Here is a 16703-nt window from a genome sequence, read left to right as displayed (position 1 = left end):
CATCCTGGAGAGAGACAGAGGATGAGAGAAAAAAAGAAACAGAGGCAGAGCAGAAGAATGAAGGCGCCTGAGAGGAAGAGAGTGTGTGGGTGTGTGAATGGAACAGAGGCTCTGGGATCTCCAGTCTCACCTGCAGGGCCAAGTCTTCACGGGAGGTGGCCCCCCTGGACAGGTACACGCTAAGAGTAATGATGTGAGAGAGGGAGGAGAGCACCCCAGCGATGGCGGCATCTCTCATGCTGATGGGCAGCATGGTGTACCCGATGAAGACAACGAACAGGAAGAAATAAACCTTGAGGGAGGGGGAGAAACAGATAAGAATTGATTACATGCAAATATTTGCCCCCCCCTCTCTCTCCCTTGCCCCCTTGCCTGGTATCCAGCCAAGGAGTCTGCAGACTGAGCTGCCACCCAGCTGTCCATGCAGGCAAGCAAGAAACCAGGAGGAAATCACGACCGAAAGGCTGGCTCTCTGCCTTCTGCAATCTGATTGGCTGAGCGTGGCCACGTCTGTAACATCAGCAGGGGAAAGACAACACTGCTGTATGCCATTCACAATCAATTAAAAAAACTAGCAATCTGCTACTGTAACGGCATTAAAGTAGCAATATTTACTGAATTCTCTTCAGAGTTTCAACTTGCCACATTCTTGCCTCTAAGGTATGCTTTGCATCTTATTTCTGAGTTCCCTTTCTTTTGTGTCTTGTACATTACATTTTATAATTCAGTATTATTTTGGAATGAGAGTTATGCTTCTTTTATCATGGCTATGTTCCCTCTTGTTAGAAGTCTCCTTTCCCTGAGTCCTGCTTTTCAGCTGTATGTGCTGCATGCGTGTGCCACAGGGTATCAGTGATGACAATCAGCACAGCAGCGCCATTCCCCCCCACCCTCCCAGGCTGACCTTCTTAGATTCACAATGGCTAGAGAAGCTTTCAGAACATTATAAATACTAAGATATATGCTTGTCATTGTTTTTTTACAGGCCACTGAATTATCTAACATGCTACAAAACCATCATTTCTAATAACGTCTGTAGGACTAGTTGCACTGCCAAAAAGAAACCCTGAAAAGCTGAGATTTACAGCAGCTGATTTAGTTTACAAAACAGACACCAGTCTGTCTTTGACCTAAGAAAATCCCATTTAGGGAGGAAAACAAGGGCTGCATTCTTCTGTCTGTCCACAAGATGGTGCCATTACACCCCCGATGTCAAAAACGTTCTGCCTGTAAGGAATAATCTTTCTGCAATTCTCCAGTTCTTAGCTGCTATTCTAGCAGCTCTGCTGCTAAACTCTGCAAAGAGGCAGGAGGCATCGCTAGCACTCGGGCAGATTTCATAGATACTGCAGGCCAGCAGAAATCAAACAGAGTATTAAGAATTACACAGAAAGGAATACAAAACTGAGAATATCACATTGCCTCTGTATTGATCCATGGGGTGAGCGCACCTTGAGGACTGTGTGCAGTTCTGCTCATCCCCGTCTCAAGAAAGATGTAGCCGAACTAGAAACAGTGCAGAGGAGGCCGACAAAAATGATAAAGGGGATGCGGGAACTTCCTTATGGAGAAAGGCTAAACTGATTGGGAGTCTTCAGTTTGCAGAAGGGATGACTGCGAGAGGATTTACGAACTCATGAGTGGTGTGGAATGGTTATGTACTTTTTCATATAGTGATAGGACTAGGGGACTCCCCATGAAACTAACACGTAGTCGATTTAAAACAAACTTAAGAAAGTATCTGTTTCAATCAAAGCACAAATGAGCTGTGGAATTTGTCACCAGGAATGTGGTCAAACCTAGCAGTATATCTGAGATCTGTCTCAACATTCATCTGGAGAAAGAGTTCATAAAATTCAGGAAAGCACTTAAACTTACGTGTTTGTACAAGCTTTCCCACATTAGAGTAATACCTGAACTCGCTTGCACATATCTTCTCACATTTTGTTTACACCTGGCCTGATTCTCTGCTTTTCTGGTTATATTTTATTCTTTTGTATTGTTTTACTGATTTTATTTTTAGCTAATGTATGTACATTGACCTGATTTGGGGTTTTATTTTTATCATTTTATTATATTATGATCACCTTTTTATTTTTTTTTATATGTTTATGCTATGTCTTTGCTAGTTTTAAATTGTTAGTTTTACTAATTTTTATTTGTACATCGCTTTGTTTTACATTTGCAATAATTGTGATTAATCAAGTAAGAATAAACATAGAAATAAACAGACAAGGACCTGGCGGACGGGTTCATTAGCCAGGATGCCTTGGGGATCCCCATCTCTTACTTCTGGAAACGAATAATGTAAAAGAGATCTTCCCGCTAGGATCTGCCAGAGACAAGATGCTGGTGCTAGGCTCAGTGGAGCACTTCTTATGCTTTCGTCCTACTTTCTCAGCAGCAGGGAGACTGTCCTCATCCTGCTAACCCTGGCTCTCACCTGGTCCCAGGCGGCCACGCGGCCACTGCAAAAGACGAAGACGTAGCCCATGGCCAGGAGACAGCCCCAGACCACCAGCGAGAAGACCTTCCTGCAGCGCTGGAAGACGGGCTCGATGCAGACCAGGATGAAGACGACCAGGAAGACGCCGAGCGAGCAGAAGATGGTGACCAGGAAGGCGAAGTGCTCCAAGAACGGCTGTCACGCAAAACAAAAATGCAGAAAAAAACGGAAGGTGTTACAGGACACCCGAAGTCATTTTAAGGCCCAGCTATGGCCTACTCTCCTCTGGCTCTCATCAGGGGGCTGCACACTTAATCATTCCTCACCCTCTCCCACTCTCATCAGGGGGGCTGCTGTGCATGGTCTCTCGCTGCATTCCTTCCTCTATCTGGTTCCCATCAGGAAAGCATCATACACAGTCTCTCCATGCCTTCTCTTCATCTGGAACTCATCAGGAATCCACCTGTGCCCCAGCCCCTAGCATTTTCCCCATTGCCTCGCATAGTCCTGCAGCCTTTCATCTCACTATAGTCACGGAGGCAGCCTGCAGGCTGTGCCACGGGATACTTTCTGTGCTTCTTTATCTCTGCCCACTAGGTGTCACTGTAAGAAAAGTGCTCAAACCTCCCTTCCCCCACTGTCAGCACCCCTAACCCCAGAAGCAGAAGGCTAAGCCAGAAGGGCAACCCAAGGCACCTTAGAAGGAAGCCATCGGGCACTGGTCTGCGTGTTCTGCATTTATTACCTGTCCACTTACCCGCCCGCTGGCAAAGGACACGGCGATGATTGCAAGGCATAGCGCCAGGAGAATGACAAGCAGCAGCAGCAGAATGAGGGGATACTGCTGGCTGAGGCAGTAGGAGGTCTCATAGAACAGGTCCTCCTTCTCACCCGCACCCTCCGCCTTCTTCTGCTTACAGAAGAAAGCTCGTTGTCGGACAGGCATCTGGATGCCCTCCTACTGCACCACTCGATTTCCTGGGTAGGAAACAAAATACTGAAAATAATATCGTTTTTTTACTTCCAGGGGGAAGAATTTTTTTTTTGTATGCAGCGTCACCACCGAGGACGTCTTCCTCAGCTCCCTGCTGAAACTCCTGTAGCTAGGACGTTGCCTCTTCAGGAGGTAAGAACCAATTTAAAAAAAGAAAAAAGGGTTTACACTGAGGGGGGAATGATTTCAGCATCATGCGCTGTCAAACCCAGCTGCCTCCCTCCAGCGCTGGAAATGGAAGTCCTGAAGCTTCTGCATGAGGAACCAGCTGCTCAACTGAAAAGGGTTTTATATCCAGAGAGGAAAATGTCCAAGTCGCGCATTGCGTGACAACTAAATGTGCCCCCTCCGGGCGTTGAGCTGGAACTCCCGAAGCTCTTCAGGTAGGAACCGGCCGTTCAGGGAAGAGATTTTGTTTTCAAGAAAGAAAGAGGGGGGAAGGGGATCAGTGCCATACGGCGTGTCTCCATCAAATGTGCTCCCTCTCTGGGTGTAGTGGGGTTAAGGGTCTTCTGTGCGAGGATGAGCTGAGGCACATTCTGGAAGATGTGACCAGGGCTTTAGAAGGGGCACACATCTCATAAACCTTCCCACATTTCACGCAGGGCAGTGTGAATGCTTCTGTCCCCGAGAAGGCCACAGGTGGCAAGGGAAGAGTCTGTAACAGAAAAAACATTATCAAATTAAAACCATCATCTGCAGAATTAATAAAAAAAAATATTGTGTGTATTAACCAGAGGAAGACTCAAACCAGCTGAAAGGTACCACAGTGGTTACAACCAGGGAAGATGCAGCCAACCTGCCGTGCAACAGAGCCACATTTGTTATATGTAGGGACCTTTGTTTTCAATTTTTATTTTATTTTTCATGGGAATTTGAATGCTAGAACACACAAAAAAACAATCTGTGTAAACATGATTTTGTTATAACACATAGGAGAAAAATCAGTGGAAAAGTTATGTTTCCACTGATTTTTCTTTTGTTATAACATTGAAATTGCCAGGAAGAATAAAAAGTGAAAACAAAGGTCCCTCGTTATATGTTAACATGTTGGAAAGGAAAGAGAGCAGAAAAAGGTAAATCCTGGGAGGTTAACAGTTTCTTTATAGTCACAGACAGCGATTGGTGCCAGCAGTGGGATTAGAAACTGGGTCTAAACAGGAAGGAGCCTAACATGTTCAAACACTTGAAATCGATGACAGATGGGTTGGGGAGAGACATGGGCTGTCTCTCGCTCATCACTGCTGTTTGGCTCCCTCTCCCCTCCCCCCTCCACTTCTAAGTCCTACCCTTTCTCCCTCCTTTCACATTGTCAACACAGGTTAATATGAACAAATACAATTTGAGAAATGCTACAGCTGGGTGCGCTCACCCTGCACCCCCAATCCCCACCTTCATCCCACATTCATCTTCCTACCCTTCCCACATCTATTTATGAAATGCAAACCCAGCATCACTGGGAAAATCCAGGCTCCCATTTACTAAGACAGTTCAGCAAAGGTGGGCATAGCAGACACTGCACCGACCCCCCAGGAAAGGAAGACTGGTCTGAAGTGGATTAGGTGCCACTGGTAAACTAGTCTCACTGCATTAAGGTGATGAATGTTTAGTTATTTAAATATCTTATATCCCACAATTCTATTTTATCCATTGCAGATTACAAAATGTGCACATAATACATTTAAGAACGTACAATAAAACAAACACAACAGTTAAAAAAATCTCGTATTAAAACAGTAATATACATTACCTCATAAAAACTTCAAAACAAAATGCCTTCAGCATGATTTTATGAAATTTTAAATAAATCAGGTTGCCTGCGGATCTCGATGGGTGTCGAATTCCACAATGTAGGACCAAAAATAATAATATAATGAGAGAATGAGGAACCTGGTAATAAGCATGGAGATGATGAACGTAAAGGTCTGGATGGAGCATAGCAAAAGGCTTTGTCTTTCAAACAATGAGAGTCTTGCTGAAGGGCTTCGTAACAGAAGGGGAGAAATTTCAAGTCTGCACATCCAGGATCAGGCAACCAGTGCAACCCTTGCCAGTAAGGTGCAATCTTCTCTCTCCAAGGCAAGCCAAAAAATAATCTTAACAGCAGCATTCTGCGCTAATTGCAAGCCATACATCCAATATTTAGGAAACCCAATACATAAAGACCTACAATAATCTAAATTAGACATTACTATCACTTGCATAGGCAAGCAAAATTCTTGGGGAGTCAGGATATTTTTTTAGAGGCCCTGACCAAACGTAACTCAAAGAATGCATTTCCAGTGACTTGTTTAAGTTACAGTCATTAATAACACCCAAATCACGAGTCTCATCAAAAAGATAAAGCAAAGCATCGCCCACAGAACCAGATTCTGGAACACTAGGCAGAGAGTGTTCACCCAGCCAGAGTAAAGAGGATTTATCACCATTCAAAACTAAATCATTATCCAGCGAACCATTTCTTGGCTATCAAAAACATCTTATTAAAACATTCGGCAGAGGGTTCCCCAATCTTATCACTAGGCATATAAATTTGGACATAGTCCGCACACATCTTATAAACCAGCTGCGGAGATGAGAAAAGTTGGCCTACGGGGGGACACAGAAAAATATTAAAAAGGGTGGCTGACAATGAGCAACCTTGCAGAGCCTCAGATACACTAAAATACCAAGCAGAACGATCCCTTTCTAATTACAGCTGCTGCATTCAACCTTGTAAATGAGATATAAGCCATCTGAACACTGTAACTCCAATTCCAGTACTGCCCAGCCTCTGAATTAATTTACGGTGGGAGACGGCACTGAACGCTGACCAGGCATCAGGTTAAATGAAATCCCCCGATTTCCCACTACCAGGACTGGACTTCATCTAACCAAGGGGGCCGATGCGATAAAAGTGTGCTGAAAGCAGATGCTCAGCGTTCAGCGCCCGCTTTCCTAATGCGTGCCCAGGTACTTCTCCTGGGTGCCCGATGAAATATTTAAATGAGGGGAAAGGTCGGCTGTCCGTGGGTTAGGAAAGCGGACACTCAATTTTACGAGCGTCCATTTTCCTAACTGCTGCACAGCCCTGGGTTAGGAAAATGGACGCTCGTTAACTGAGCATCTGTTTCCCTACCCTGACCACCGGCACTTTTAAAAAAATGTTTTGTTTTGTTTTTTTTAATTTTTAAACTTTTGTTCCTCCGACAATATCGCCATGATATTAAGTCGGGGGATATACAGAAAATCAGTATTTTCTGCTTTTCTGCACAATTTTTTGGGGTGCTCAGAAATTAACGCCTACTCTGGGTAGGCGTTAATTTCTGAGCATAGAAATGTGTGGGTCTGGTGCACATTTTTTTTTTTTGCATGTAGGGTGAATAACTAATAGCCTCATTTGCATGTGATGGGCGCTATTAGTTTTGCGGCGCGTTGGACGCGCGTTCTGGATGTGCTAATCCCCTTATAGCATATGGGGCTGTGGACGCCCGTCCAAAACGCACATCCAACTGCAGGTTAAACAATGCGTTCGGCTGAGTGCACTGTTTTGCATCAGCCCCAAAGATATTGACAATGTTTCAGTCCTCCGATCCCTTCTAAAACCAAACTGTCCTTCATCTAAAATGATATTCGTCTAAAAAATCATCCAATTGAAAAAGATACCATTTTGCTAAATCTTTGGCCATGGTGCAAAGATTAGAAATCAGATGATAATTAGACAAAATATCAGAGGAAACAGACACATCCTTTAGAAATGGTTTTACTACAGCCTTTTCCCAAATCTCTTGGGACATAAGAACATAAGACAATGCCAAACTGAGTCAGACCAAGGGTCCATCAAGCCCAGCATCCTGTTTCCAACAGTGGCCAATCCAGGCCATAAGGACCTGGCAAGTACCCAAAAACTAAGTCTATTCCATGTTACCATTGCTAATGGCAGTGGCTATTCTCTAAGTGAACTTAATAGCAGGTAATGGACTTCTCCTCCAAGAACTTATCCAATCACCCTAACTCAAAGAAAGATTAACTAATTGAATCAAATACCCAGCAAAAACCTCAAGATTATTTGTAATTAATAGAAACAGATTAAGATCTGGATTTCTAGAATGCATTTGACAAAGTTCCTCAAGAGAGACTTCTTAGAAAATTAGAAAGTCATGGGATATGGGGCAGTGTCCTATTGTGGATTGCCAACTGGTTAAAAGACAGAAAACAGAGGGTAGGGCTAAATGGTAAATTTTCCCAATGGAGAAAGGTGAATAGTGGAGAGCTGCAGGGATCTGTTCTGGGACCAATGCTTTTTAATATATTTATAACTGACTTGGAAATGGGAACAACGAGTGAGGTGATCAGATTTGCCAATGACACAAAATTATTCAAAGTTGTTAAATCACAAGAGGATTGTGAGAAATTGCAAGAGGACATTGCAAAACTGGGAGACTGGGCATGCAAATGGCAAATAAAATTAATGTGGACAAGTGCAAAGGGATGCACTTAGGGAAGAGTGACCCAAATTATAGCTACAAAATGCAAGGTTCCACATTAGGAGTCACCACTCAGGAAAAGGATCGAGGTGTCATTGATGAAAATACATTGAAATCTTCTGCTCAGTGTGCAGCGACAGCCAAGAAAGCAAACAGAATGCTCAGGATTATTAGAAAGGAATAGAGAATAAAACAGAGAATATCATAATGCCTCTGTATCGCTCCATGGTGCGACTGTACCTTGAATACTGTGTACAATTCTGGTCGCCGCATCTCAAGAAAGATATAGCAGAATTAGAAAAGGGTGATCAAGATGACAAAGGGATGGAACAATTCCCCTATGAAGAAAGGCTAAAGAGGTCAGGACTCTTCAGCTTGGAGAAGAGACGGCTGAGGGGAGATATTGTAGAAGACTATAAAAAAAATGAGTGGAATGGAACACGTAAATGTTAATCAGTTGATTACTCTTTCGAAAAGTACAAAGACCAGGGGACACACAATGAAGTTACTGGGTAATACATTTAAAATTAATAAGAGAAAATATTTTTTACTAAATGCAAAATTAAGCTCTGGAATTCATTGCCAGAGGATGTGGAGGAAGCTATAGTGTAGGTGCGTTAAAAAAAGGTTTGGACAAGTTCTTGGAAGAAAAGTCCATAAACTATTATTAAAGTGAAGCTGCAGAAATCCACTTCTTATCCCTGGGATAAGCAGCTTGGAATCTGTCTACCCCTTGGGATCCTGCCAGGTACTTGTGATCTGGATTAGCCACTGTTGGAAACAGGTTTCTGGGCTTGAGGGACCTTTGGTCTGACCCAGAGTGGTAAGCCTTATGTTCTTATGTCCTTATCCAAATCACCACTAGATTAATCTCACCTTAGAAACCACGGCTTGCAAAGACTTTCTCAAGACAATGATTGCCACCTAAGGAAGCTACATCTCTTCGGTGCATAAAACATCTGCATCTACTCCTCAAACGTCTACACCTTCTCTGGGAAGAATAAACTGAGCGAGATCCTCACAACTAGGCCTAGAAGCCAAGGCTTTCCAGGGACTAATGGCCGATCTAACAACAATAAAGAACCCTAATGATTTATTCAGCTACTTACTAGGCAAAGTCTTGCAAGATGATAAAATGTCTTCGGAAAGACGATTTGCTGGTTTTCCTCTTAACGTTTTGCCATTTGCCTGGGATGCACTCATAAAGCCTCAGGTTGATGATTAACGACTCTTAATCTTGTCCGCTCGGCTAAGCTGAAATTCAGCCGAGTTAAGTTTACTTTCTTTTTCCACGAAGGCACAAGCCTGAAATGCACTTTGGAACATTTTGCCAGGCGGCCCCTTCCATAACCAGGCCGACAGTCAGGATGAGTTCAAAGCAAGCTTGAAAGTCAAGGAAAGAAGTGAAACATGAAGGGGTTCCGGGCCGGGCGTCAGGCTCCGTCTCCCTGATTCCGCCACAGGAGCGAGGGAGATTTTCCCAAGCAGGATAGAGAGGGAGAGGGGGTGCGGGGAGGCTCCAGAATCCAGCGTGAAACGTTTGTGTTTGGGGCAGCGGGGAGGCGATGGGCCACCGTGTCGGAGGCGGGAGAGAGAATTATTTATTGAAAACATTTTTTTCTCTGCTGCTTCCCCGATCAAAAAAAAATGGACCGAAAGCAATGAAGAAAAACGCCAACTCAAGGGTGCAAATTTGCATCGCCAACTCAACACTGAACCACAGTCCTGCAAAAACAAAAACCAGTGAAACTCACGCAGGCCCCATATTAAAAAGGTGCGACAAATAACGCTCCACCTGGATCAACCCTTGAGCAGCAAAGCACAGATATCACCAAGGCATCAGTCCTCCCCATGCCCTTAACAGATTTTCCACCCCACCTAATCCTAACGCCTGACAAAGCCCCCGCCTCTCCCCCTCTGCTCCTGGTCATCACATTTCAATCCCATGCGCTTCTTGCCTATTTTCTTCTGGTGATCACGTACCCCTCCTGTGTGCACCATGTACCTTCTCTCCTGGTGATTTCACACCTCTCCCATGTGCTCTGCGTGCATCCTCTCCTGGTGATCACATGCGCCTCTCGAGTGATCCACGTGTTTTCTCTCCTGGTGATCATGTACCTCTCCTGTGTGCACCATGTACCTTCTCTCCTGGTGATTTCACACCTCTCCCATGTGCTCTGCGTGCATCCTCTCCTGGTGATCACATGCACCTCTCGAGTGATCCACGTGTTTTCTCTCCTGGTGATCACGTACCCCTCCTGTGTGCACCATGTACCTTCTCTCCTGGTGATTTCACACCTCTCCCATGTGCTCTGCGTGCATCCTCTCCTGGTGATCACATGCGCCTCTCGAGTGATCCACGTGTTTTCTCTCCTGGTGATCATGTACCTCTCCTGTGTGCACCATGTACCTTCTCTCCTGGTGATTTCACACCTCTCCCATGTGCTCTGCGTGCATCCTCTCCTGGTGATCACATGCACCTCTCGAGTGATCCACGTGTTTTCTCTCCTGGTGATCATGTACCCCTCCTGTGTGCACCATGTACCTTCTCTCCTGGTGATTTCACACCTCTCCCATGTGCTCTGCGTGCATCCTCTCCTGGTGATCACATGCGCCTCTCGAGTGATCCACATGTTTTCTCTCCTGGTGATTATGTACCTTCTCTCCTGGTGATTTCACACCTCTCCCATGTGCTCTGCGTGCATCCTCTCCTGGTGATCACATGCGCCTCTGAGTGATCCACGTGTTTTCTCTCCTGGTGATTATGTACCTTCTCTCCTGGTGATTTCACACCTCTCCCATGTGCTCTGCGTGCATCCTCTCCTGGTGATCACATGCGCCTCTCGAGTGATCCACGTGTTTTCTCTCCTGGTGATCATGTACCTTCTCTCCTGGTGATTTCACACCTCTCCCATGTGCTCTGCGTGCATCCTCTCCTGGTGATCACATGCGCCTCTCGAGTGATCCACGTGTTTTCTCTCCTGGTGATCATGTACCTCTCCTATGTGCACCATGTACCTTCTCTCCTGGTGATTTCACACCTCTCCCATGTGCTCTGCGTGCATCCTCTCCTGGTGATCACATGCGCCTCTCGAGTGATCCACGTGTTTTCTCTCCTGGTGATTATGTACCTCTCCTGTGTGCACCATGTACCTTCTCTCCTGGTGATTTCACACCTCTCCCATGTGCTCTGCGTGCATCCTCTCCTGGTGATCACATGCGCCTCTCGAGTGATCCACGTGTTTTGTCTCCTGGTGATCATGTACCTCTCCTGTGTGCACCATGTACCTTCTCTCCTGGTGATTTCACACCTCTCCCATGTGCTCTGCGTGCATCCTCTCCTGGTGATCACATGCGCCTCTCGAGTGATCCACGTGTTTTCTCTCCTGGTGATTATGTACCTTCTCTCCTGGTGATTTCACACCTCTCCCATGTGCTCTGCGTGCATCCTCTCCTGGTGATCACATGCGCCTCTCGAGTGATCCACGTGTTTTCTCTCCTGGTGATTATGTACCTTCTCTCCTGGTGATTTCACACCTCTCCCATGTGCTCTGCGTGCATCCTCTCCTGGTGATCACATGCGCCTCTCGAGTGATCCACGTGTTTTCTCTCCTGGTGATCATGTACATCCTTTCCTGGTGATTTCACACCTCTCCCATGTGCTCTGCGTGCATCCTCTCCTGGTGATCACATGCGCCTCTCGAGTGATCCACGTGTTTTCTCTCCTGGTGATCATGTACCTCTCCTATGTGCACCATGTACCTCCTTTCCTGGTGATTTCACACCTCTCCCATGTGCTCTGTGTGCATCCTCTCCTGGTGATCACATGCGCCTCTCAAGTGATCCATGTGTTTTCTCTCCTGGTGATCATGTACCTCTCCTATGTGCACCATATACCTTCTCTCCTGGTGATTTCACACCTCTCCCATGTGCTCTGCGTGCATCCTCTCCTGGTGATCACATGCGCCTCTCGAGTGATCCACGTGTTTTCTCTCCTGGTGATCATGTACCTCTCCTATGTGCACCATGTACCTCCTTTCCTGGTGATTTCACACCTCTCCCATGTGCTCTGCGTGCATCCTCTCCTGGTGATCACATGCGCCTCTTGAGTGATCCACGTGTTTTCTCTCCTGGTGATCATGTACCTCTCCTTTGTGCACCATGTACCTTCTCTCCTGGTGATTTCACACCTCTCCCATGTGCTCTGTGTGCATCCTCTCCTGGTGATCACGTGCGCCTCTCGAGTGATCCACGTGTTTTCTCTCCTGGTGATCATGTACCTTCTCTCCTGGTGATTTCACACCTCTCCCATGTGCTCTGTGTGCATCCTCTCCTGGTGATCACATGCGCCTCTTGAATGATCCACATGTTTTCTCTCCTGGTGATCACACGCCCCTCCTATGTTCACCATCTACCTTCTCTCTGTAGAAAAAAACTGCTTAGCAGCAGAGACATCACTGGTTGCTAGACAGGCACCAAGAAAATCAATATTAAAGAAAGTGGCCGGCTTGGACTTCGGACGATGAGTGGGAGGCAAAAGCCAGTGGGAAGGAGCAGAGACACCTGAAAGAAGTCTCTTATTGGCCGGAGCACGGGCAATTGGGAGAGCTCTCCTATTGGCCAGAGAATGTAGCACAAAGCACAGGTGACTGGGAGAACTGTACAAGTGGTCAGGAGCTGTGGGCGGGCGCTCAGATGCAGCATCGCAGCGTCTCATGACATCACAAAGGCACCGGCTCTGTACTGTGGCTGACACTGTACCTGCCACAAATGACATCACAAAGGCCTTGCCCTATAGGGGCAGGGCCAGGACAAGCTTCCCCTTTCCTCACTGCCCATAACCCGCACAGACTAATTTCCAGAAATCCCAGTACCTCCTCCCCCCCCCCCCCCGGGAAGTCCCCCTGACCTGGGAAGTCAGGGGGACTTCCCAGGTCTGAGACAGGGGAGTCCTCCTGCCCCCTGAGAGCAGGGCAGCGCTCGGGCTGGACGGGGCTCAGAGACGCAGGGGGTGAAATATTCCGGGTCAGCCTGAGCCCGCTGCACCCGCTCCAGGTAGTAAATCTCTAGGCATGTCCAGGCTGTTGCAAGGCCTCTGCAGCCCCCAGGAAGGATTTGTGAACATTCCTGGCATGCTCCAGGTGATTACAGTCTCTCTCCAGGTTTAATTAATTCCAGTGTTGCTCTCCTGTTATTCAATGGATTGCAAAAATAAAGCCAGGCCCAGGAATCCAGTGCTCAAGCACTCACTGCACCCATGAATAAGCGACATCAGGTTCACTGACAGCAGAAAAGCACTGAATTATAAATAAATCAACCTGAAATAATGCTGGCCTTACAAATGTGCTATGCCTTATAAGTGATCTTGAGACGTTACTTGGTGACATCACAAAGGCGCTATGCTGTATCTGAAGCTGTACAAATCTTAGTGACATCACAAAGACGCTGTGCTATATCTGAAACTGTACAAATCTAGTGACATCACAACGGCACTGTGCTCTGCTGTATCTGAAGCTGTACAAATGCTTGGTGACATCACAAAGGCGCTGTGCTCTGCTGTATCTGAAGCTGTACAAATGCTTTGTGACATCACAAAGGCACTGTGCTATGCTGTATCTGAAGCTGTACAAATGCTTGGTGACATCACAAAGGTGCTTTGCTATGCTCTATCTGAAGTTGTATGAATGCTTGGTGACATCACAAAGGCACTGTGCTATGCTGTATCTGAAGCTGTACGAATGATTGCAACATCACAAAGGTGCTGTGCTGTGCAGTATCTGAAGCTGTACAAATCAGTGACATCACAAAGGCGATGTGCTCTGCTGTATCTGAAGCTGTATGAATTATTGGTGACATCACAAAGGCACTGTGCTATGCTGTATCTGAAGCTGTACAAATGCTTGGTGACATCACAAAGGCGCTGTGCTCTGCTGTATCTGAAGCTGTATGAATGCTTGGTGACATCACAAAGGCGCTGTGCTCTGCTGTATCTGAAGCTGTACAAATGCTTGGTGACATCACAAAGGCACTGTGCTATAGAGATGTGAATCGGAACCAGAATCGGTTTGGATTTCAGTTCCGATTCACATCTCTATAGATGTGAATCGGAACCAGAATCGGTTCGGATTTCAGTTCCGATTCACATCTCTACTGTGCTATGCTGTATCTGAAGCTGTACAAATGCTTGGTGACATCACAAAGGCGCTGTGCTCTGCTGTATCTGAAGCTGTACAAATGCTTGGTGACATCACAAAGGCACTGTGCTATGCTGTATCTGAAGCTGTACAAATGCTTGGTGACATCACAAAGGTGCTTTGCTATGCTCTATCTGAAGTTGTATGAATGCTTGGTGACATCACAAAGGCACTGTGCTGTGCTGTATCTGAAGCTGTACGAATGATTGCAACATCACAAAGGTGCTGTGCTGTGCAGTATCTGAAGCTGTACAAATCAGTGACATCACAAAGGCGATGTGCTCTGCTGTATCTGAAGCTGTATGAATTATTGGTGACATCACAAAGGCACTGTGCTATGCTGTATCTGAAGCTGTACAAATGCTTGGTGACATCACAAAGGCGCTGTGCTCTGCTGTATCTGAAGCTGTATGAATGCTTGGTGACATCACAAAGGCGCTGTGCTCTGCTGTATCTGAAGCTGTACAAATGCTTGGTGACATCACAAAGGCACTGTGCTATGCTGTATCTGAAGCTGTACAAATGCTTGGTGACATCACAAAGGCGCTGTGCTCTGCTGTATCTGAAGCTGTACAAATCTTAGTGACATCACAAAGGCGCTGTGCTGTATCTGAAGCTGTTCAAATCTTAGTGACATCACAAAGGTGCTGTGCTATGCTGTACCTGAAGCTGTACAAATGCTTGGTGACATCACAAAGGCGCTGTGCTATGCTGTATCTGAAGCTGTTCAAATCTTAGTGACATCACAAAGGTGCTGTGCTATGCTGTACCTGAAGCTGTACAAATGCTTGGTGACATCACAAAGGCGCTGTGCTATGCTGTATCTGAAGCTATACGAATGATTGCAACATCACAAAGGCACACTGTGGTGCACCCCTGGTTCCTGTCAATCCCTTTCAGGCATGCTGCCCTAAAGATTTTATTTTTATATTTTCCACTGGCTAAACTTGGCTTTCCAGCAGGTGCATCTTCACACCCTGTGGATCAAACCTCCCCCACCCAGCTCAAAAGCTCAGCAGAATCTGAATTTCTTTGTACAAAGTCTCTTAGGAAAATGTTAGTGTTATCTGCATTGGGACAGGAAGGAGAGCCTTCTCCAGAAATTCAGTCAAATCTGATGCAGGGAGGGGAGTGGGATAAAGCCTGGGGTTCAGAATCCAAACCAAGGTTCAAGAAGCAGAGCAATCCTCTGAGATTCAGATACACACAGAGCTCTATTTCCACAAACACAAAGACACAGACACACCTAAAGACACAGGCACACTGACAAACACATATCTACATGCATGGACAGCCAGAGACACTGACAGAGATATCTACACACATCTATACGTACACACAAGGAAGAGACAGACACATTCATCTCAATACACACACATAAGGACAGAGACACACATCTAGATATAAACACACACATAAGGACAGAGACACACAATCTGTGACACACACACACAAGCACACTGACAAACATCTACAAACACGGACAAAAAGAGATACACACACAAACACAAAGATAGAGATATACATCTGTACACACACACACAGGCACACTGAATAATACAGAGAGACAGGCAGAGACACAAATCTATATACAACACACACACACACACACACAAGGAGCGGGATCCACAATCTGTACACACACTCACATATAAGAACAGAGAGACACATCTGTGCAGACAGTGCCGGTGAGGGCATCAGGGAGACTCCTCAGTCCGGACCTACCTGGAGATCAGGTCAGACTTGGGCTCTCTGTGTCTTGAGTTTGCTAGTCCTCTCCTCCTCCGTCCTGGCTGTCTCTGGCTCCGTCAGGCTGGAAGTTGAAAGCTCTCCGGCACAACTTCCATCCCTGCTCTCTGCTGATCCTGCCCTCCCTTTCCGTCTCTGATCTAATCACACACGCACACTGTTTCCCCTTCGCATGGCTCCACAGGTAATTAACTCCTTCTAATGACTTTCCTGCCTAGGTTGGCCTTGAGTAATGCTGTGTCTCAACCTGACCCAGCCCTGTGCTACTTCTCAGCACCAATCCATAGCTAAAATCCTCCTAAATCCGGCCCAGGGGGCTGAATCTGCCACACAGCTGTCAATGCACCACAGTCCTGCCTCACAGCATTCCCTGCTAGTTCAGTGAGAAGATCCCCCCCCTCCAAAGCACTGCCAATGCACCTCACTCCTGCCCTGCAGCACCCCCTGCTATTCCAGTACTGAGACCCTCACACACAGCTCTGCCAATGCACCTCACTCCTGCCCTGCAGCACCCCCTGCTATTCCAGTACTGAGACCCTCACACACAGCTCTGCCAATGCACCTCACTCCTGCCCTGCAGCACCTCCTGCTATTCCAGAACTGAGACCCTCACACACAGCTCTGCCAATGCACCTCACTCCTGCCCTGCAGCACCTCCTGCTATTCCAGAACTGAGACCCTCACACACAGCTCTGCCAATGCACCTCACTCCTGCCCTGCAGCACCCCCTGCTATTCCAGTACTGAGACCCTCACACACAGCTCTGCCAATGCACCTCACGCCTACCCCGCAGCACCCCCTGCTATTCCAGTACTGAGACCCTCACACACAGCTCTGCCAGTGCACCTCACTTC

At 46.5% G+C, this 16703-nt stretch overlaps 1 protein-coding gene across 1 annotated transcript in view; it reads right to left on the bottom strand.

The window, feature by feature from the left end:
* The window catches only part of ADCY4 (adenylate cyclase 4), a 34100-nt gene extending 17897 nt beyond the window's left edge, over window positions 1-16203 (bottom strand). The window contains 4 exon segments of the mRNA XM_029580761.1: window positions 131-292; window positions 2444-2641; window positions 3204-4098; window positions 15826-16203. Of these exon segments, the coding sequence (XP_029436621.1) occupies window positions 131-292; window positions 2444-2641; window positions 3204-3392 (549 nt within the window). The 5' untranslated portion in view covers window positions 3393-4098; window positions 15826-16203.
* Window positions 16204-16703: the final 500 nt, after the last annotated feature.

The sequence above is a fragment of the Rhinatrema bivittatum genome, chromosome 16 (genome assembly GCF_901001135.1).
Source record: "Rhinatrema bivittatum chromosome 16, aRhiBiv1.1, whole genome shotgun sequence".
In the NCBI taxonomy this organism is placed as follows: Eukaryota; Metazoa; Chordata; class Amphibia; order Gymnophiona; family Rhinatrematidae; genus Rhinatrema; species Rhinatrema bivittatum.
The sequence above is the reverse complement of the archived record's forward strand: the minus strand, read 5'-3'. Positions and strand labels throughout refer to the sequence as shown.